At 33.9% G+C, this 21,722-nt stretch overlaps 3 protein-coding genes across 4 annotated transcripts; 2 read left to right on the top strand and 1 right to left on the bottom strand.

Moving 5' to 3' along the window:
• Nucleotides 1-4,531: 4,531 nt before the first annotated feature.
• LOC120150274 (mRNA-decapping enzyme-like protein) lies at nt 4,532-7,983 on the top strand. Its single transcript, XM_039162966.1, has 8 exons — nt 4,532-4,802; nt 4,892-4,932; nt 5,033-5,082; nt 5,354-5,498; nt 5,988-6,044; nt 6,722-6,848; nt 7,282-7,734; nt 7,896-7,983. The coding sequence occupies exons 1-8, from the start codon at nt 4,653-4,655 to the stop codon at nt 7,950-7,952; spliced, it is 1,080 nt and encodes a 359-aa protein (XP_039018897.1). The 5' UTR covers nt 4,532-4,652; the 3' UTR covers nt 7,953-7,983.
• A 4,653-nt stretch (nt 7,984-12,636) lies between these two features.
• On the top strand, nt 12,637-14,959 carry LOC120150238 (uncharacterized protein At5g41620-like). 2 transcript variants are annotated; one of them, XM_039162926.1, is made up of 4 exons: nt 12,639-13,165; nt 13,281-13,386; nt 13,542-14,659; nt 14,701-14,957. In XM_039162926.1, exons 1-4 carry the CDS (start codon nt 13,116-13,118, stop codon nt 14,708-14,710), a joined length of 1,284 nt encoding a protein of 427 aa, XP_039018857.1. In that variant the 5' UTR covers nt 12,639-13,115; the 3' UTR covers nt 14,711-14,957. The 2 variants fall into 2 exon arrangements, with proteins under 2 accessions (XP_039018856.1, XP_039018857.1); XM_039162925.1 differs by having other exon boundaries at nt 12,637-13,165; nt 13,542-14,959.
• Nucleotides 14,960-18,343: 3,384 nt separating this feature from the next.
• Nucleotides 18,344-21,410, bottom strand: LOC120150234 (bifunctional nitrilase/nitrile hydratase NIT4A). Its single transcript, XM_039162921.1, has 4 exons — nt 21,002-21,410; nt 20,315-20,608; nt 19,343-19,624; nt 18,344-18,624 (listed from the first exon to the last, which is right to left on the bottom strand). The coding sequence occupies exons 1-4, from the start codon at nt 21,369-21,371 to the stop codon at nt 18,467-18,469; spliced, it is 1,104 nt and encodes a 367-aa protein (XP_039018852.1). The 5' UTR covers nt 21,372-21,410; the 3' UTR covers nt 18,344-18,466.
• Between the last annotated feature and the right edge of the window lie 312 nt (nt 21,411-21,722).

The raw sequence follows: 21,722 nt of genomic DNA, 5'->3' as shown, positions 1-21,722 counted from the left end.
TTATCAATTTAATCGGAACTGAAGCTACATAGATTTTATATTACATCACGGATAATATCCTAATAAAAATCAGTTTTAACAATAAACAGTAATAATAAAATTCATGAATCATATATACTATTATATTAGAAAACATAAACCATATATCGTGTTTTCGGAATATAAAGTAAACATTTTTTATTCTTCTTGTTTTTTTTAACAAATATTGTTTTTGGGGAAAAAATGACAGCAAATCTTGTTTCAAGTTCTAGTTAAAATAATCTAATATGTATATATATATAGGTTAGGTTTGACTTTGACTTAGCTAACATTTCAACGAAAATTTATCTGTTTCCTTTTGATTCTATTCCTCTACCAGTTAAACCATCAGCCTTTTCTGACGCGGTTGTGGCTGTCTCAGATTTCCAGTTTCATAAAATCTATGATGTAATGAATCTGTCAGTTCTAAAACAATAGTTTGGTTAGGTTATAGGACTATTTCGAAAAACATTAGCCTCACAAATAATTCAAGCCCTCAGTAATTTGCTGTAAGTGATCGTTGCCTATAGCTGTCGTTGATAACTACTTTTTAACCAACTGATAACCTCCATTTTTTTGGTTTCCAAAACAAGGCATTCATTCCCTTTCATGTCCTTTTTATGTCTGGAATTTCCATGCTTGTAGAGAGAAAGCGAAGGAGAAAATCGGTTTGGCAATGATTTCAACAATGGAGGGGTGTGGGAACATATTTGAGAAACGATTCATTGGGATAAGCAAAACCAAAGTAGGTAAGCCACCCACCAGGCTACAAAAACATGCCCCAGAATTTCTTAAGCTTGATCAAATGAAAGCCTCCGTTGCCATGACCGGTCCTTCCGAAGCGATTCCGCTACTCACACCGCTTGCTTTATCGCCTATTCCGTTCCCCGATACACATGAGTTCATGTTCCCCATACCAAAGGATATGAATGCTCCAACACCTACACCATTTGGGGTAGAGGCTTCAACTTTCTTAGCACCGTTTCAGAACAAATGTGTGCTTCTCAATGATGCAAAATGATGGACTTGTTCTTATGCGTTGTACAATCATATAAATGTTTATGTCTCGGTTCATGGTGCCTTTTTTCTCCCTTGTATACTTCTTTCCCACGAGGACAAAAGCTTCTAGGTTATTTTATTTTCATGTTCATTTGTCTAACCTCAGTTATGGGATTCTTTAATTTCCTACAATAACAAATTGTTTACTTGGCAAAGTCAATTATTCCCCAATTATGTGATTTTCAACCAAACTGTCTTCAAGTATAAATGAAATTACATAATCCATTGCACAAGTTTTTAAAAACTGCATGAAGCAGTCGATCCATTTTAAGGCCGAAAAAGCTCTTCCTTTATGTACAACACAAGGTGCTTAGGTAACATGCAATCCTCAGTTCATCCACCGATTAAAGTTACCATTTGGAGCCATTGTAGTCTCTATCCAGGAAATTACTACCCTGAGTTTAGTAGCATGTAATTAAAATGGGTGTATAACACATTACAAATTCAAATACTCCAACATAAACTCTGGTGCAAACTTGCTCTTTTGGTTTAATTATATAGAAAAAGTTCTCCTAATCTTCTTCTTAAAAGAAAAAAAATCCTCATAAATATTCATCAAATTATAACTCAGAGACGCGAATCAAGCTACCTCGGTGGTTAAATGGATAGTTGTAATCCCTAGGAGTCCCAAATTCGAGCACCAGAGACTACATGGGTGTTTTAAGCTTTCATTGTCAAATGATTGAGAATTTCTAAGACATATATTACCTTGTAATTACCCTAAATTAATGTATGACATTCACTATTTATTTGCAACTAATTCACTTTTTCTACTAAAACATCAAAGTTCCAACATTTTTTTTCCTAAATTGAAAAAAAAACCTTTTAAGTCAAACCCATTTTACTCCATATACAAATGTCAGCGTTCGAATCCTCAACCTTGCTTAATAAATTTTAACGTTGACCGTTAGATGGTTATGAAAAGGATTTTCAACTTAAATGACAACACATCAAATTTTAAAAATAAATAATAAAAAATCTTTAGAGGCATGTTGTTAAAAGCTCTCTCACTTTAGTCTCCTTCCTTCCCTGAATTATGGGTTCAATACTCATTTGGAGTAAAATTTTTTTTTCCTCCTAAATAGAAATTGATAAAAAAAATAATAGAATTATTAAACATAATATATGACATTTAATTATGTCAATGTCTATTAAAAAAATCAATATCTTTTTTATATTTATAACATTTAAAATCAGAGTATATTATATATTTGACCACTCATTTATTCATAATATTCTATTATGTTCATCCAACATTTTTTTAAAGTCATTCTTAATATTATGTTTTGGTAATTAATCGTTAAAAAAAATTAACAAACATGGTGCTGTGTACTAATATTATAAAAATTTTAGTTATAAAACTCACGCATTTTATCAAATGAGTTTTAATTCAAAATAACTCATCAAAATTTTTGATCAAATTCTAAAATTTTCATCTTCCTTCTCCCTCCGCAACAATTCTTCTCTTTCTCCCATCTCTTAGTTGATTTTTCATCTCCTCTATTAAATCCAGAAAAAAATATTTAGTTTAAGCTTGATTTTTAACCACGCTTGTAACAATTTATGATTCACCTAAAGATATAAAATATAAAATATTTTTTCTCTTCTAAATAAAAATAAAATTTAATTTAATGTGTTTTAAGATTTTTTATTTGTATTATCCAACAATAATTATAATAAAATATTGGAAACCGATAATATATTATTGTAAACCGTAATAAATGGAGTTATTACGATAAATTATAACAAATGCAATAGTATAAAATATTAAATTCAATATATTTTAATAATTATAAGATTTAAAAAATATAATATATTATTGTATTTCATAATAGGTTGGGAATATTTACTTTAAAACTTATCAAATTTAAACAAAGTTCACATTTACATTTCAATATAATATATTATAGGGTAAATTACATGGTTAGTACTTAAACTATCAGTTTTGATCTGTTTTAGCACCTAAACTTTCAATTTTTTTAAAACCATACCTAACATTTAGTTTTTGTTTCATTTTAATATCCGTCGTTAAAAACTTAACGCGTTTAGTACTTAAACTATCAATTTTGGTCCGTTTTAGCTCCTAAACTTTTCATTTTTTTCCAAAGCTTAAGTATAGTTTAGGTACTAAACGTGTTTTGACACCTAAACTTTTAATTGTTTCAACATTTAAGTTTTATTACTAAAAATGAAATAAAAACTAAACTTTAGGTATGATTTTGAAAAAAATTGAAAGTTTAAGTATTAAAACGGATCAAAACTGATAGTTTAAATACTAAATGCATAATTTACCTTATATTATACTAATTACGATAATAAACTATAAATATGATAATATTACGTGGATGTGTGTGAGTTGTCAATAATTAATAAATATTCTAAACAAATAATATCTTATAATCACTTTAGATTTTTTAAAAATGATAATATAAAACAATAAATTTAATATGTTATAATAACTATTATAATATATTAAACATAATAATATATATTATAAGAATTGAGTAACATTATTTAATAAAGGGTAAAATATATAAATAGTCTCTGAACTTTTAAGGCGCTTGTATTTTGATCACCCAACTTTTGAAACTTGCAGTGCAATCATCTAACTTTTAGGGGCGCTTGCATTTTTGTTACCCAACTTTTAATCGTTTGCAGTAAGGAGGTCCCTATCCCTGTCGTAACCATTTGCTGATGTGACACTTAACTGTCGTTAACCCCTCCCCCTAACTTCTTCTTTGTTTTCTTCTTCTCCCGTTCACCCCACCTCTAGTCAGCGGTGGGTCACATCGCCATCACTTTTATCACCGATGTCGTCTCCAGACCACACATCGACCCTTGATTTATACTCACTGTCCACTCTTTATCCCAAATCGTGAGAAAACTATTCGAACACCCATCTATGATCTCCATCGTCAGTCGTTGGTGATTGTCATCATCGGTACCAATAAGAGCGCCTCCCCATTTCGACCAAATTCTCTCTAGCCACTTGCTGGGACTTACCTTCGTTCGCTGTGGATAAGGCCTCAAATCTCGTTAAAAACCCTAAATCCTCTTTTCTATTTTGATCGATTTCTAGCCTATAAGGTTGTTCGTTCGCTACACCGCCACCACTGTTGAAGTCCTCACACCATTCCGAATAAAATCCAGTTGGTCGTGGCTCCTCATCGTCGCCCTTCCTCCGTATAAGCGAAGAAGAAGAAGACAGATGAAGAGGATGAAAAGAAGGAGAAATATAATGGGGTTAACGGGGTTGATGGTAATTAAGTGTCACGTCAACAAAATCTAATGGGGGAGTAATCTTACTGAAAAAGATTAAAAGGTCGATGGTTGTATTACAAATTTTAAAAGTTAAATGATCAAAATGTAATTACCCTAAAAGTTTGGGGGCTATTTATATACTTTACCCTTTAATAAATTATAAATTTAATGTTTACATTGTACACCCTCTCAACAACCGGAGTTTAGCTTCTCGATCATTCCCATTTCCTAAAACCTAAAGGATCAGAATTTGTGCAACTGTAGGCTTAGGTTTAGGGTTTTCTCCGTTCCAATTGAATTATTGAAAGAAGAAAATGTCGAAATTATTGCCTAATCTAGACCAGCAAAGCACCAAGCTACTCAATCTAACGGTCCTCCGTCGCATCGACCCTTTCATCGAGGAAATTCTCTTCACCGCTGCTCATGTCGCCTTCTACGACTTCAACATCGACCTTAGCCAATGGGTTCTTTCCTTTTTCTATGCTTTTCGTTTTTCTTCCTATTTTCTTCTTCTTTTCATTTACTTCTTTTTGGTTTGTTTCCCTTTTTGTAGAGCCGTAAGGACGTCGAAGGATCTCTTTTTGTTGTCAAGAGGTAACTTTGAAAGTTTTATTTTATTTTATTTCAATTTCATGCGAATTTTTTTTGTTTGAAAATTATAAATGTAAAGTATTACTTTCGATTCATAATTCAGGAATACGCAGCCTAGGTTTCAATTTATTGTGATGAATAGATGCAACACTGGTTAGTGCCACGCCATCCCTGTTTTTTTTCCATTTGTCAATATTTTTTTTACATTTGTCTTCTTGTAACAAGTCCCAAAAATGCTTGGTTTACTTATGCAATTTCAATTTTATTCTGACATTTTTGATGTTTTGATTCGCCTTTTGAGTTCTGCAGTAATGTTAGAGTTGTTTTGCTTTGGTAGGAGGGGAAATTAAGCTAAAAATTAGAATATCATAAGATGACTTTGTTCATTTAGTACTAAAAAACCGCAATGCACCTCTTTAAACAGATAATTTGGTGGAAAATCTCTTGGGAGATTTTGAGTATGAAGTTCAGGACAAATATCTACTTTACCGCAATGCTTCTCAGGAAATAAATGGTATTTGGTTCTATGATGCCCGTGAACTTGAAGAAGTTGCAAACCTTTTTGGTAGGTACAACTAATTTTTGTCTTTTGTTTTTCTTTTGGCTAGCAGACACTTCATATATGAGTATTCTGTCTTTGCCAAGTTCCCAATCATGGGTCATTTGATACTTGGCTGGTGTGCCTTTAGGCTGTGATAGTAATAAGAAGGGTTTTCTCTCCCTCTGTATTTGCATGTTTTACCACTTATAAACATTTTCGTAGGTACCATTTTGCATTACATATGATTATTTTGAATTTGAACCATGAGGGTTAATTTTTGTGACTTCCCCCCCTTCGGTGAATCTGCCTAATAAATTGTTTACTTCTCATTTCCTATTTTGAGTTATTAATAACCATTAGGCCACCCTTTGTTTAAGACTTTACATTACTGAAAGGCAGTGTATGGGAGTGCCATGGAATGTATAATCAGCATGGTTTGGCCCTTGTATTTTGAGTGAAACCATAAGGTTTGGCTTGCCATGTGCCTTGAGCTTTTATGTGCGTTTGGCATCTTCAGGATTCTTTCGGCATACTCAAAGGTTCCTCAGAAGTCAAAGGCAACAACGACAAAAAGGTAAGCATTATATTCCTCATTTCTTAACGTTGATGCATATGTTTCCTCATAAACTTGGAATTAGCATTTCGTTCTAAGATCAGCATATTCACATTACACCATCGAGTTGAATTTGCTCTTGATTTCTAGTATTCTAGGGTTTTTGTCTTCGATTTTTCCAATCAAGATTACAGTTTGCAAACACTATAAAAGTCCTTCAAAACTAAATAACCATCTTTTGTCTTATATGTTTCTGTAAGATATGTCAGTGTTTCCCTATGTTATGTTTCTGTAAATTGAGTTCCTGAGAGTATTATCATATTGGACTTTGTAATCCTTTTTTAATCTGCCAAAATAGGTGTATTATTGTGCTTTTGTTTCAGCCACCAGTATGCTGTGATAAAATAGTAGCAATATTTTTGTGATCCTGCCCAATTTTTACTATTTTCTGGTGTATTTTTTAGAGGAGATTTTTACTTTGAAATGTAGATTCAGTTGTAAAAATTTTAACTGATATGAATTATGAAATCAACAATTTTGATGCCGTTCTGTTTAATTTGTAAATTCCCAAGATATTTGAAATTTTCTTACTTTTCATCACCATTACTGGTAATACCTTGTGACTTTCCTATAAATATTTAAGGAAGTTTCCTCTTCTTTTGCAATTTTCGAAGTAATGACACTAACTACAAATGCAGTGAGTTTGAAGAACTGGAGGCTGCTCCAACAGTGGCAATTATGGACCGTCCTTTGGAGCCATCATTATCAACTGTATCCAATGCTGCTGATGCCTCTGATGATCATGCCTTTGTGAATTTCTTCAGTGTATGCAGTCTTTTCTAAACACTGTACCTTAATGAATTAATTTTCAATCCTATCTGAAGGCTCATTGTGCAGCTCTACAATGATAGATTGTCTTGAATTAATGATCAGAATTGTGATTTTACTTTCACAGCCAATACTTGGACGTTCTTATGCATTGTGGGATAGCACTTCGAATCTAATTGTTTGGTGAAGCATGTTTAGTATTAAGAAGAGGGGATGCATCAAATCGAGTTTATAATTTATAACTAACTCTTTAGTCCATTTTCTAATCTATATCTCTTTCTGCCATGTCCTAAGTTCTAAAAATTACATGTAAAAGATAGAAAAAATCAACATTTTAGGGCTATGTGGCAATATTATTGTTGAACAGTCAGATGTCAATGTGTTCAGCATTGGGACGATATTTCCTAAATCCTTTCTTATGTGGTTGCGGACAGTTAAGAGTGTTGGAAGTGGTTCGAATGTAGCAGTTTCTGGACAATCATACCAATCTTCTGTGGCTATGCCTGCCGCACTTTCTAACCCTGCCGTTGTTGCCTCCCCCACACAATCAGCCTTGCAACTATTGTCTCTATCATCTTCTACTACGTCGAAACCACTAAATACTCCTGAATGCAACAGCAATTATACAAATCTTGTAAAGCCCTCAACATTCTTTGGGCCTCCTTCCTCTTCTGCACAGATTTTGACACATGTCTCTGCATCTTTGCCTACTTCTCTACTTAACCCTCCTCCGAGTTTGCAACGTCCTTATGGTGCTCCGTTGCTCCAACCCTTTCCACCACCCACACCATCACCATCTCTTACTCCTGCTCTTCCCCTTCAGAACTATGGTCTGATTGTCAACAAAGAGAAAGTTCGAGATACACTTTTTGCTCTGGTTCAGGTTAGTTTTTTTTCTGCACATCAGCATTGTTTCGAGCTAAACACTAGGCTGATTTGAAAGATATGCTGATTACAAAAATTATTTTTCCTTAGACTAGAAATTGGTTATTGTTTTTAACTGTTATTTTGCCATGAATTTGACCAGCATTGTATCTATAACAGGACGATCAATTCATTGATATGGTCCACGGAGCACTGCTAAATGCACACATCTCTTAACCACCACATTCAAAGTACGGGTTTTATTCCTTTTCCTGTACTTCTTTTTGGGTCTTGTTTTGAATAGGCCTGTAAACGAACCGAACGCACACGAACGGAGGTATGTTCATGTTCGTTCATTTAATAAATAAATGAACATAAACGAACACGAACATAAACGAACAAAATATTTTTTGTTCATGTTCGTTTATTAAGGAATATAACTTGTTCATGTTCGTTCATTTAATAAATAAACGAACATAAACGAACACGAACATAAACAAACACAAACATAAATGAACACGAACATAAACGAACATAAACGTTGGAGACCCTACCCTAGGGGTATAAACGAGCCGAGTCGAGCTCGAGTATTGCTGAGCTCGACTCGAACTCGAAAACTTTCAAAGTCAGCTCGACTCGACTCGAAAACTCGCGAGCTTAAAATTATCAAGCTCAACTCGAACTCGAAATATAATATTGAAACTCGACTCGAACTCAAAAAAAATTTAAGATCTTGATTCAAGCTCGATTCTGAGCTCGATTTAAGCTCAATTCTGAGCTCGATTCAAGCTCGATTCCGAGCTCGACATTGCCCCAAGCGCAAAGATGCTTAAACCTATTCTCCCCCATCTTCTTTTATATAAGTTACCAATCCCGAGCTGCTTGTTTGCTACTGATGTCGGATTGCATAACGTTCCTCCACTTTCTTTCTTCTTATCTCCTTCAACAACAGTCGAGATGAACACAGATTGTGTTTCATGTGATTGCCGACCTTAATCCATAGGGATCAAACAAACATGTCATTAGCTTTGTGCTATGTAGAAGTTGAAAATTGGGAGATGAGAGAAGTATGTTGGTTTATTGTTCACACCAACTCATACATCAAAAACCATTCTTTCTCGGCTGGCTAAACTTTCATATCCGGATGGTGCACAAAATTTGTTTGATGAAGCGCGTTAAAGAACTTCTCAACCTATGTAATAAGGCCTCACCATTATTGGGTTCTTGAGTTCAAAGTAAGCTGACTTGAGTTGCTGGTTGATCACTATTTACTTGTAAATTCGAATACTCCATTATATATGAAAGAAAATAAGATTATTTGAGTAGAAGAAATGGTGCTTAATACTTAACATCCCTTCCAGAATCCATCACCTTTGGACTTGGTTTCGAAAGCAACCGGTTTCTGGGACTCCTCTTTGCTCATCGGATAACCAGCTGGTGGTGCAGTCACATAGGGTTCCGGCGCAGTAGATGTTGACGGTGCTGGGTATGCAACTTATGGATCGTTCAAAAAGAACTAAACCGTGTTAATATTGTTGGATTTTCCAAATAAAATTGGGTTAATTATGGAATTGGTCATCAGAATATCAGATTAATTAATATTTTTAAGATACTTACAAATTGGTCACCAAAATTGATTTAAGAAGATTGGGTTAAACATAAATGAATGAACATAACCGAACGAACATAAACGAACATAACCGAACAAACATAACCGAACGTTCACGAACGTAAATGAACGAACGAGACTTATGTTCATGTTCGTTCATTTAATTAAACGAACACAAAATCTTGTTCATGTTCGTTCATTTATTAAATAAACGCACATAAACGAACTTCTCGCCGCACGGTTCATGAACGGTTCGCTGAACGTTCAGTTCATTTACAGGCCTAGTTTTGAATGTCATTTTGGGCTGCTCCCTTTTGTTATTTTCTTTAGGTTTAATATAAAAATAAGAGTCTAAATTATATCCAAAGTTAACTTTAGGTGTCTAATGTTTTCTCCGTTACACTTTTAGGAACTGTAACGGTCGTTAAAAAAGATTTAATGACGTGTCACATTTATTTAGTTTTTTGAAATTTTTATTAAAAATCTTAAGAATATTATTAATTCTAAAAAATCATTTTTTTCCTGAAATTACAGGAAAAATCCCAAAATCTTTCATTCCAACCCCATTATCAGCCATCACCGGCCATTTTTACCATCATTGAATGATTATCGACCTGTCATCGGACCTCAATTGCTGATTATCCCTCCTGCCGTCATCCCAATTTGGACGAGGAGGGGAAATCATTGCGCATGGACGTGGGGAGGGGAGGAAATTTGGCGCATGAATTGGGGGATGGGGAGGGGGTTGCCATGAACAACGATGGGGTTGTGTGGGGGGGGGGGGTGAGTGGGGTTGCCATGAACGACGATGGGGGTGGAGGAATGAGGGTATTATTATTTAAAAAAAATCTTAAAAAATAATATTTTTTAAACAATAGAAATTTTAAAAAATATAAGTCTGACGTGTCATTTAATATTTTTTTCAACGGATGATATAGTGCAAGCATATAAAAGTGTAACGTCTGAAACGTACATTTATTTTTAACAAAAAAAATTTTAGACACCTAAAGTTAAATTTAGGTATATTTATTTTTAAATTAAGTCTTTTCTTTACTAAAAGGTAAAAAAAAACTGAATCTGTTTAGTATTTTGTCTTCCGCAATGGATTATACTATTAATAAATAGATAGTGTAATTGTGGTTTTCCCCTTGCAATGCGTTTGAGTACGTATAAGATATATTGAGTTGGTATAATAATATGCATGTTATTGTGAAAATTCATTTTATGTGTATGCATTATAGGGTGTAAATATAGGACTTACTCTTTGTTTGAAATCAACAATCCAGGTAAGTTTGGTAAGGGTCGGTGGTTTCAGATACTTGGATATTTGATTTCATCCGATAATTTTTATTTTGATTTGGACTTTTGGGACTTTCAAGATGAACTAAAATTTCTGCATATTATATGTGTATTTGATTCAGGGTCTCAATTTTCGAATTGGGTTTTTGGTTTGAAGATTGAAAGTTGAAGACTGTAAGTTTCGGAATTAATGCAATCGGATTTGGTTTATTTTTTTTTTTGTCAAAGATTGAGTAGTGGATCAATAATATTTTATTTGAAGCATACAAGCATCCGTTTCAACGATAATGGCCTTATTACCTGTTTCTCAAGCCCTTGATAAATTTCCTATAGCTTTGCGTCCAACACCAAACATCCTATTGACTTAGTAAATCTCGTAATCCAATTTCCGTTGGTGTTTAGTTTACACCACCCTACTGGTGGGGGATCTACCTGTAGGTCACACATAGACAACTACACGGTTGGTTGTCTTGGTCGTATGCAGTTCATAAGCATATCTGGCTTTGAAGACAAATATGCGGCTGCAATCAAGCACAATTTCAGCTTCCCTCTTCAAACATCCCTGCGATTCCATAAGCACGGACCAAACAATGAACCCCAATCGTCAGTCGTCACTATTAAATCTAGTCTCCATCCAATCCAGTGCAAAAAATTCATTAGTAAATTCTGATTTAATTATTTCTGACCACGCCAGGCGGGCAAGCATGCTTGCATTCTACGTTACCTACAATTCATATTTGCTTCAATTGCATGTATAGTATTTGGAAAATCTATATAAATGGAAAAAAAGAAGAAGAAATAACCAGCTTTTTCTAATGAATCTACCTGCACAAAATCTTTGTTTTCAGTTTGTCATTTTGCTTCGACCGGGGACGAGCTTGAAGTTAAAATATCGGAGAAGGTGGAACACTATAGTTACCCGGGACGAGATCTTACTCATTTCTTGAGGTGAGACGACAGAACACTTGATCTGTTCTAGTGTCATTTCTGTAAATAACGAACTAAATCTGATATAATTTTGTAACCTATTATAATTAGTTATATTTTCTTTTTATTCATAAAATTAGTTAGTATTATTAATTTAAAAAATTATATAACATTTGATATGTTTGATATTTATTTTTAATTATTTAGATGAAAATTAAATTATCCTTTGGAGTAGGTGATTAAAAGCTCTCAGCTAATACCTCCCTCTTTCCTAGGTTGTGGATTTAATATTCATTAGGAGCAAAATTTTCCTTCCTTTTCTCTTAAGTAGGAATTGTTCAAAAAAAAATATCATTTGGAGAAATTAAATATGTTCATGGATAATGTCGAGTTTTTGGTCTATCCGAATCAAATCTAAAAATTAAACTCTTTCACTCGTATTTGATCGTATCGGATTTAAGAGGGGTTCACCTGACCTGATGTATATATTTATATATATTACGTAAAATAATGATCTAATCAAAAAACAACATAGAAAGAGGTAATGTTGTAATTAACTCTAAATATATATAAAAGTAATTATAATATTATATAAGTCGGATTTTTTCACCATAAACTTGAACTTGACATGCTTTGCAAACACAAATACATCAACATGAACCTAAATTTTCAAAATAAAAAAATCAATTCAATTGAATTTAGTCAAATCAAAATTTATCATATTCGAATGAAATGCATATTTCTAAGAAGGATTGTCACCAAATTAGGAGGTTGTTATTCTTAAAACTTAGATTTAAGCACAACATCTACAAGAAAATTTAAATATTCATTACTATATAATTAAAAATCTTACTAACAAATGCAAAATTGTAATCAAGTTAATAAAAACAAATAAAACCATTATATACATATGGAGACGATAAGATAGAATCATAAACAACACTTGAAAAACAAACAGCTCTGATCATTCCCTTTTCTCTGATCTTTCCTTTTCCTTGTATTTATTTTTTACTGTTTTTTTCTTTCCTTCTTTCTGTAAAATCCTGAAGAAGAAGAAGAAGAAGAAGAAGAAGAAGAAGAAGAAGAAGAAGAAGAAGAAGAAGAAGAAGAAGAAGAAGAATCTTTGATTTGATTGACACTTTCTTTGATGAATTCAAGGCAACAAGTTCGGGAGAAAAGATGCCTACTCTTTAATCTGTCTTCTTCTTCCTCCTGAGATATTTCATATAACTTCCCATTCCTTGATACAATAAAAGAGATCTTCGAAAATCATTATTATCTTTCTCTCCAATCTTCAATGAGATATCGAATGATATCGGAAGCACATCAAAATTTTGAAATCTACAATGTCATGGCAACAACACCATGATAAGATAAAAAAACGAGATTGTTCGTCATCTCTGATCCAAAACTACAGATTGAAGCGTGCAGTCTTAGTCACCAAAGAGTGTTTCACAATCCAAAGAAGACTCCGTTTCTGCTAGAAAACTCGCTGCCACAAGGTAAGGAAGTATTGGAGAAGAAAGATAAGAGGAGAAAAGCGCCTAGAGTTCCAAAAATGCCTCATGCTTTGCCGCAAAATTTGCCTGATCCGTCTTGTAGTCCCTTTTCAGAGGTGGGGGTTTTAGTTATTCTCTTATGCTTTGCATCAGTTTGAAGTTCTGGAAAACATTTCTAGTGGAAATCTCATTTGTAGTTTTCTTTTCATTTTTTTCTGTTGAATTTCATAGAAAATGGATCGAGGCAGAGTCAAATCTCACAGGAGAAGAAGAGCTTCAAGTTACTGGCTATAAGTTTGGAAGCATGGACGCTGCTTGTAATGGTAGTTTCATGGAGGTGATAAAGAAATTTTCCAAAAACTATTTTGATTCTTGATTGTGTTGAGAATTTACTGCAATAAATTTTGGGGCTGAACCCTTATTTTACAGAAAAATGGAGGGGGGGGGGAATAAGTAAAAGATATTGATACTGATGTTATGCCATGAATGCAGATTGAAGCTCATTCTAGAGGTAAAAGTCATGGCGGATGCATAATTGGAATTAGAACTCGTTTAAAGGATGTCAGAAATGGCTTAGCTATTTCTAAAGAACTCGTTAATGTCTTGGATCGAGTTTGTGATTTCGAAGACCGACACTCGTCGATCATGTCATTAGTCTCGGCGTTACATGATGAACTTAACCGAGCTCGAATCAATGTTGATCGATTGATTCGAGATCAACGATCTAATCGCAATGGAATCGAGTATCTCATGAGGCATTTCGCCAAAGAAAAGGATGCATGGAAGAAGAGAGAGCGTGAGAGAATCCGCAATGCCATAGCGTGCATCGCGGAAGAGCTCGAAGTGGAGAAGAAACTCAGGAGGCAAACTGAGAGATTGAACAAGAAGCTCGGAAAGGAATTGGCTGATACAGCTGCATCACTATCCAAGGCAATGAAGGAGCTCGAAAGGGAGAAGAGAGCAAAACAGATTTTAGAGCAATTATGCGAAGAGTTGGCTCGAGGTATCGGAGAAGATCGAGCTACAATCGAAGAACTGAAACGAGAGTCGGCTGAAGAAAAGGAAGAAATGGAGAAGGAAAGGGAAATGCTTCGGTTTGCCGATGTGTTACGCGAGGAACGAGTCCAGATGAAGCTCTCCGAAGCTAAATATCATTTCGAGGAGAAGAATGCAGTCGTCGAAAAGTTGAGGAATGAACTTGAGACCTACCTAGGAACCAAACTTGACGAAGAAAATGGTGATGGTTCACTGAATATGCAGAGGATCAAACAGCTCGAAGTTTATTTGAAGAAGATCGATTTCGGTTCCGGTCAAATGGTTGAGAAAGTTGCCGATAAAGTCGATGTTATCGGTAGAGAAGAGTGCGAAGCAGATGATTCAGGTGATAATGATCTTCACTCCATTGAATTAAACATGGACGACAATGACATGAGCTACAAATGGAGTTATGTTAGCGGAAATTATGTTGAAGGTGGATCAAAGAAGATTCCAATTGAAAAGGAAAATAAGAGGAAATCACTTTCTGAGATGATTTCATGGGGAAGTATTTGCTTAGAAAAAGGAAGTTCAAACTCTAAAGATCTGGATTTTGGCCTTGAAACCCCAGAAAAGTTTGACCAACAAATACACCAACACGAACACGGTAACGAAGAGATCAGTAAAGAGTCTTAGAGATCACATATTATCTAGTAATAGGATAGCTCCCATCCAAAGCTTTCCAAGTCTGACCCGCCAACGGAGCCGGTCCATGCATTCCGAGGAGCCTAAGTTCGTTGGCAAAATAAGTGAAGGCCGAAGCTAAGAGAGAAGAGAACATGTTTATTTGTTTTTTCTTTTACCTCTCTTGAGTATTGCTATGTTGCATTTTCTTGAATTTGAGGGCTGTTCTTTTTGCTTACGTTTGAATCAATCGGCCAACTCCGAATTGTTGATAGGCTGACACTGTAAATTGAAGTTATGACTTTTGGATACAACGGAAGATGTTGTAATTAATGCATTTGAAGAATCCCATAACTTATAAAACATCAAAATAATTTTATTGTGTTTCTATCAAAGGTATTTTGCTTATTAGTTGCTAAAAATTATGATTTTTTAATATGATATCTTACATATTATTAAAATAAAATCTGTTGTCAATTGATCATATCACATAGTTTGTTAATTTATAGATAATCACAATAATCCTACTATCGATACTAATTTCAAGAGTTACTATAATATCTTTCGGTCAAGATTAAGAGAAGAGATAAAATCATCTCAATTTCATTCATCTCTTTCTACCTTCTTCTTATGAAGACAATATATTTTAATATCGACTAATAATCGTTCAATAATCGATTATAATTGTTTCTACATATTGAAAAAGATGAATTACCTACAATAATCAAAACTATTTTCTTTTCTACCAATATATTTCTAGATCGTGTAATAGTGTAACTGCATTGTTCTTAAATTCAAATCTAAGTGCCTTTCCATTTCAAAGGATATTGTTATACAATCACATACGCATAATTTTATGTTAAGGATAAACCTTTAAAATCTTAGAATATACAAATTTATAAAATTTCAGAAGATGAGAATAGATATTCAATGAAAAATACATAGAAAAAAATTTAAAATATATGATAATTTTAAATTTTCAAAGGGACGACTACTCTCACCCCATTCGCTCTATTTCTATTGTTAATAACACATCTAACAGACGTAGCTGCTTGAACCCATAACCTTTAGAGAAACAATATTCTTTTTACTATTAAATTTACTTGAGTTTTATATTTTATTTTAGGTTGTATAATATTTTGGATTTGTTATATTTTTGTTCAAATTATGACAACCGAAGTCTAACAATGATGACTGACCACAACTCAATTATGCAGTATAATAAAGACTTCAAAGGCAGAATAAGGGGGATGTTTCAAACCAGGATTAAGACTAACCATTTATATATGTATGAAATAAAAATTAATTAAATAACAATCCATTTTTTTATTTCTGAATTATTTCCGACATGTTACTTGGTATCTTATGTATTTGTTTTTATTATAAAGTCACCATCATCCATGTGACATTATCCTACCAAATTGTGTAAGAATGGAAATTCTCTCGAGAACATACATTTGACAAAACTCCAAACACATCACATGGCCTTGTAATTTGTATTATAAATTAGAGTAAACTACGTATTTAGTCACCCATCTATTCATGTGATTTCGTTTTGGTCACCTAACTATTCTTTTTCAAATCATACCTAACTTTACAATTTGGTCACTTGCCATTAAAAAGTTATCAAGGATACTGACATGTCACCATAATATAATGTCACATCAATATTAAAAAATTAAAAATTTCACGTCAGCAATTATGTTTATTTTTTTACGGTATGTGACTAAAACAGAATAACATGAATATGCGGTTAACTAAATACATAGTTTATCCTATTAACTAACAACAGCTCTTATCTATCGTTCTCCACCCCAGGTTCCAAGGGTCTTCTTGTTTTGAGTCTCGTCTTGAATTATTTGAACCATACAAGAATTTGCTATATTCACTCTCATCATTGAACTCATATTCAATTGACAGTTTTTTTCCTCTTTGTCTAAAATGTTATATATTTTTTAATTTTTGTAAATTTTAAATTATTCAAAATTGTGATTGATTATTTGCATTATAAATGATTTTAACAGTTAGTATAGTTATGACTTTAATTTTATGTTTGAGCTGAAAATTTAGAAAATGCATGTTAATCATAAAATTAATTAAAATGATTCGATTTAATCCCTATAATATTATGTGTATAATTGGAATTTGAAATGGTGTTCGTTTGAGCTGAGATTTCTCATGTTATCTCTCAGGATGATTAATTGTAATCTTTAGCATGTTTTGGTATGATGTATGTAAAAAAAGACAAAAATACTCTTAAAACATGTAACTTGATTTAGTGAATCTTTTTGCATGATCAAGTTTACTCTCGGTTAAGAATGTTGGTGTGGTCTTCCATTGTATGTTATGTGAAATAATTGGGTTGTATTCATGCATGGAATACATTTTTTAGTAATAAATTTGTATCAATCGTTTCAGTGACTAATGTGACATCCGGTATTCGAATCAAATTATCTCGATTAGGTATCGACCGACAACTGATATTTGATTGAACTCATCCATTCAAGTAAGGTAAATATTATGGCCCGTGCACTCGGTTGTAAAACTTTTGCTAGTAAGTGTCAAACTCCTTTCATGAATCCATTTTGAGACCCTAAAATCCTGCTTAAATCAAATGACCTTTGAATTGTAGCCTTTAAAGTCTCTAAATACACATCTACAACTCTGGAGTAATGTAAGCAGATTGGTTGAAATCATCAACCTTTATTCAACATACATGGGCTTTATAATAAACACGACTAATGACCATTGGGGATTATATTAATACTAATGTCGATTCTGATGATTGTCTCTGTCTCTAAAATTCCAAAATTGACATACTATGGGAAGATCACAACGGTTGTTTTGTTATGTTGAAATTCATTGCAAGATGAACGAACCCAAGTTAATCTGAGTATTGCACTCTACACTCAAACTAAAAAACAATCTGAAAAAGTTATTGTGAATGGAACAAAACCAATAATTCTAATAATGCCAATCTCATTGTATATTCTCAAAGGAATACTTGAAGAAGCTTTGCATCACTTGTTGTACACCACACTGTTGATTCGTAACAAAAACAAATTGACTTCTTAATTTATCAGTCCTTGTAAAATTCCTGAACGAATTGATCTCATAGCTTGTAGACTCTTTCTACCACCTAAACTAAAGTCGATGACTTCCGCATGTCGATGCTTCAACAGTACTGATTGGATCCTTTCTATGTGATTCCATTAGAATCTATTAAAATCTTACTTGATAAAGCTACAAGGAAGAATATGTCCAAACTTAGGCTTGTGAAGCAACAGAGCTATGAAATAAAAACACCCCATGGTAAAGCTTATTTGACGAAATCATTAGTATATATATATGGGAATTATTTTAATAATTAGGATTCAAACCCTAATGTTTTTTTATCGAACAAATGTTGCACTAGTCTTTTTGAGAATTGAATTGATAAATGTATACCACGAAAGTTATTGAGCAAGTGAATTAGTGCTAGAGTATGGTCCTTAAATGGTAAGTAATCTAAAGTTGGGGTACCGTAATAGCTAATGAATCACAGCATGAAACTTCCAATCCAAGAACATTGAAAAGAAAATGGAGTGAAATTCACAGGATGAAAGCTTTATACCATTACAGGGGATGAACATGATCACAGAGTAAGGGATCATCCGTTGAAAGTGATTCAATAGATACCAAGAAATTAATACAGTCATCAGACGGCTTTACAAATTGGATTCATCTGATTGTAAGGGACCAATGCATATACCTTATGATCACGAGGATTTATGAGTGTCTTCAGCTTTTTCAGATGCTGAAGCAAAAGTAACTGGCTTTGCTGGATGGTCCCTGACAATCAAGCTAAGCACTTCTGGTCTTGAATAATGACCTACCACATCGAAATCGAATTTTGCCCGTGCTATTTCTCCCATATCTGCAAGTCATTTGATCGTACATATATCATTCATTTCAGTCGGTAATCAATAAAGAAAGTTAATATCAAAGTTTACACCCAATCGAAACCTGTGGAGACGAAACATGTAAAGGAAGTATCATCGGAAACAGTTATCCCCTGCCTACAAGAACTTGGGCAGGCAAACAAAGAGAAAGAGACAAACACATGAAGACACAAAGATGGTATGTTTACTTGAATCCTGGGTCAAACTTCTTAGTTTCATGGTTTCCTTCTAGGACCATGACAAATGTTACAATTCACACCAACTTGCAACGTATTGTTTAGTTCGGCTCATTGAACCTTATGGATTTGTCCACAAAGGCACTTCACTAAACGCTGATATTCCCAATCAAACTCTAATGAACAATCAATCACATTTTATCTTAAAATACAGACAATGCATACAGGGCTGAATGGGAAATACGGCATCTCAAAATACACCTGACAGCCCATTCTCAACATTGTTTTGAAGGTCACATCCCAATGGACCCTCTGACACAGGAACAAGTGTCTCGAGAATTTTAAAGAAACATGGGATCATCCATAGTTCAAGTCCAAGAGAAAGAAAAGAGCATCTTGAACTATTAAGACATTTCTCGAATACATTGTCCTGAAACAACCAATTGAATGCAATCCAGCAATGTTGGCCAAGTTAGAAAAGTTGAGTAGATATTAAACCATGGATTACTGTACATACCTAGATCTGCCGATATAAGTGCCTCCCCATCATAATTGGGTCCTGCCAAAATAGCTCCAGATGGTGATATAATGACACTTCCACCGCCACAGACGATGGAATCTGGAGTGAGTTCCACTTCTGTCCCGGAAAACATATATTCTGGAGGAGGTGGGTAGTCTTTCCTCCGACAGAATTGATTGGCTGACAAAACAAAACACCCGCCTTCAAGAGCGATATGGGTCATAGATGCTTGCCACAGATCCCTGGAATCAGCAGTTGGTGCGCAATATATTTCAATACCTGCAGCAATCCAATGCAAACATTCAAAACCTAAAAAAAAGAGTTAAATAGCATTAAAACTTTGCAGGTTGACAATTCTTCGGTGCTGAATAAGACTGATTATAGGCTAACTTAGGCGTAACATGATCGAGTATTTACTATCCTCAAACTGGCACTCATGCATTCAGCAAGTGATATGCCTACTTACATTGATAATATTAGTATATCAAACATGATTTAAGTCATACAACCAACATGGCATAAACTCGTGAATACCACAAAATCTGTATAATACTAATTATTAGTATATCAAAATTTATAAAAGTAAACAACTTAACGACAACATACAAAATTTTTTCTATTGCTAGCATTAGCATAAACGGTGATTTAAGACATAGAATAAGCATACAAGAAGTTTTTGGCCCCAATGGTGTTCCACAATTTCAAGTTTAATCGGACTAGTATCACTTCTCATTCTAGCCTGTTTTGAACAACTGTTCATTTAATAAAAAGTTTATTCAAATTCAATTATGAAATATAAAACATTTTTCAAAAAAATTTAAACAATGAAATGTATTTCCAAGCCAAATAATAATAATTGTTTTTTCTAGTCTAACTTGGTCCCTGCTTGCAATCAAAATCAAAATAACATATGTAATGCCATAAGTACTTTCAGCATTAAAATGTAAGTGAAGGGTCCAAAAGTCCAACCTTTTGCATACATTGCTGTTCTAAGAAGTGGCATTTTATTTTCCCAGCAAATGGCTGCGCCAATCTTCCCAATCGGAGTATCGAAAACTGGAATTGTGGATCCATCACCGAACCCCCAAATTATACGCTCCAATGCAGTCGGCATAATCTTCCGGTGCTTCCCCAAGAACCGGCCCTGGGAATCGAAAAACACGACAGTACAATATAGAGTATATCCATCTCTCTCTATCACACCCATCACCAAGTAAACCTTGTACTTTCCAGCCATGACCGCCAAACGCTCGATTTCAGGACCTGCAACAATTAGCACAAACCATTAATGTGAAACAAGACTAATAACATCAACTTTGGATCATAAATAATAAGTTTCAGACAGAATTGATCAGCTAAAATAGTATTCATAACAATCAAACTTTACTCTCATTTTTTGGCATAATATCAAAAAATAAACTTTACTCCAGTGTTTCATTTTAGGAGAAAAAAGTACCGAATTTTGACTAAATAGTCAATTTAACCTTTTTTTATAGCATTTTAGCCTCAACATTTCATTTTAAGATAAAAAGATTAAAAAAAAACATTAGAGGTTTTTTTTTAAGAATGAAAACTTTACCCGAAATTAATTATCATCCAGTATCTGAAAAAATTATCAGAAAGAAAATTTTTAAAAGTGTTTGATGAGATTCATACCAGGAACATCAACGGCAGAAGCGTGGTATTTCCGGAACTCTTCCTTCCCTTTAGTAGTGCGGTTCCCGATCGTAACGCCGAAATTGGAGCCGCGAGGATATCCGCCGATAAAAGCTTCAGGAAACACCACTAGCTGAGACCCATAGCCGGCGGCTTCAGCCAACAACCTCTCGGCTTTGTCTAAAGTAGCAGGGGTGTCATAGAAAACGGTTGAGGCTTGGACCACGGTTGCTCGGACGGTGGGGGCGGAGGCGTCGCCACTCATGTCGACCTCGGCGAAGAGAGGTCCGTTGGGTTGTGGAGAGGGGACTAGTGACATATTGAGATTTGAGATGTCGTTCTGAATGTCTGCCACTGGAGAAGTTTGCATACGGACAGTGCAAGTGTTTTAACTGATGGAATGAACTGAGTTTTGGGTTACCAGAGATTTCTAGATTAGCAATTTTTTTTATTATTTTCAAATAATCTTCGGGTAAATTACACAAATTATCACCAAACTTTATTTTCTCTAATATTTTAGTCACTTAAATTTATATTTTTTTTCAATTTATTCACTGAACTTTTAAAATTGATTTTTTATCACTCCCCAATTATCTCTCAAACATTGTGATGATACGTCATTTTTATTAATTTTTAAGTTGTCACCTAGATTTCTAATTAATATTTTTTAATATAATTTTTAATATATTCTCGTTAAATTTGACATTCCACCGGTCACCCT

This window comes from Hibiscus syriacus, unplaced genomic scaffold (assembly GCF_006381635.1).
Source record: "Hibiscus syriacus cultivar Baekdansim isolate YM2019G1 unplaced genomic scaffold, ASM638163v2 tig00111022_pilon, whole genome shotgun sequence".
Lineage (NCBI taxonomy): Eukaryota > Viridiplantae > Streptophyta > Magnoliopsida > Malvales > Malvaceae > Hibiscus > Hibiscus syriacus.
Note: the sequence above shows the minus strand (reverse complement) of the source record. Positions and strands in the feature narration are given on the sequence as shown.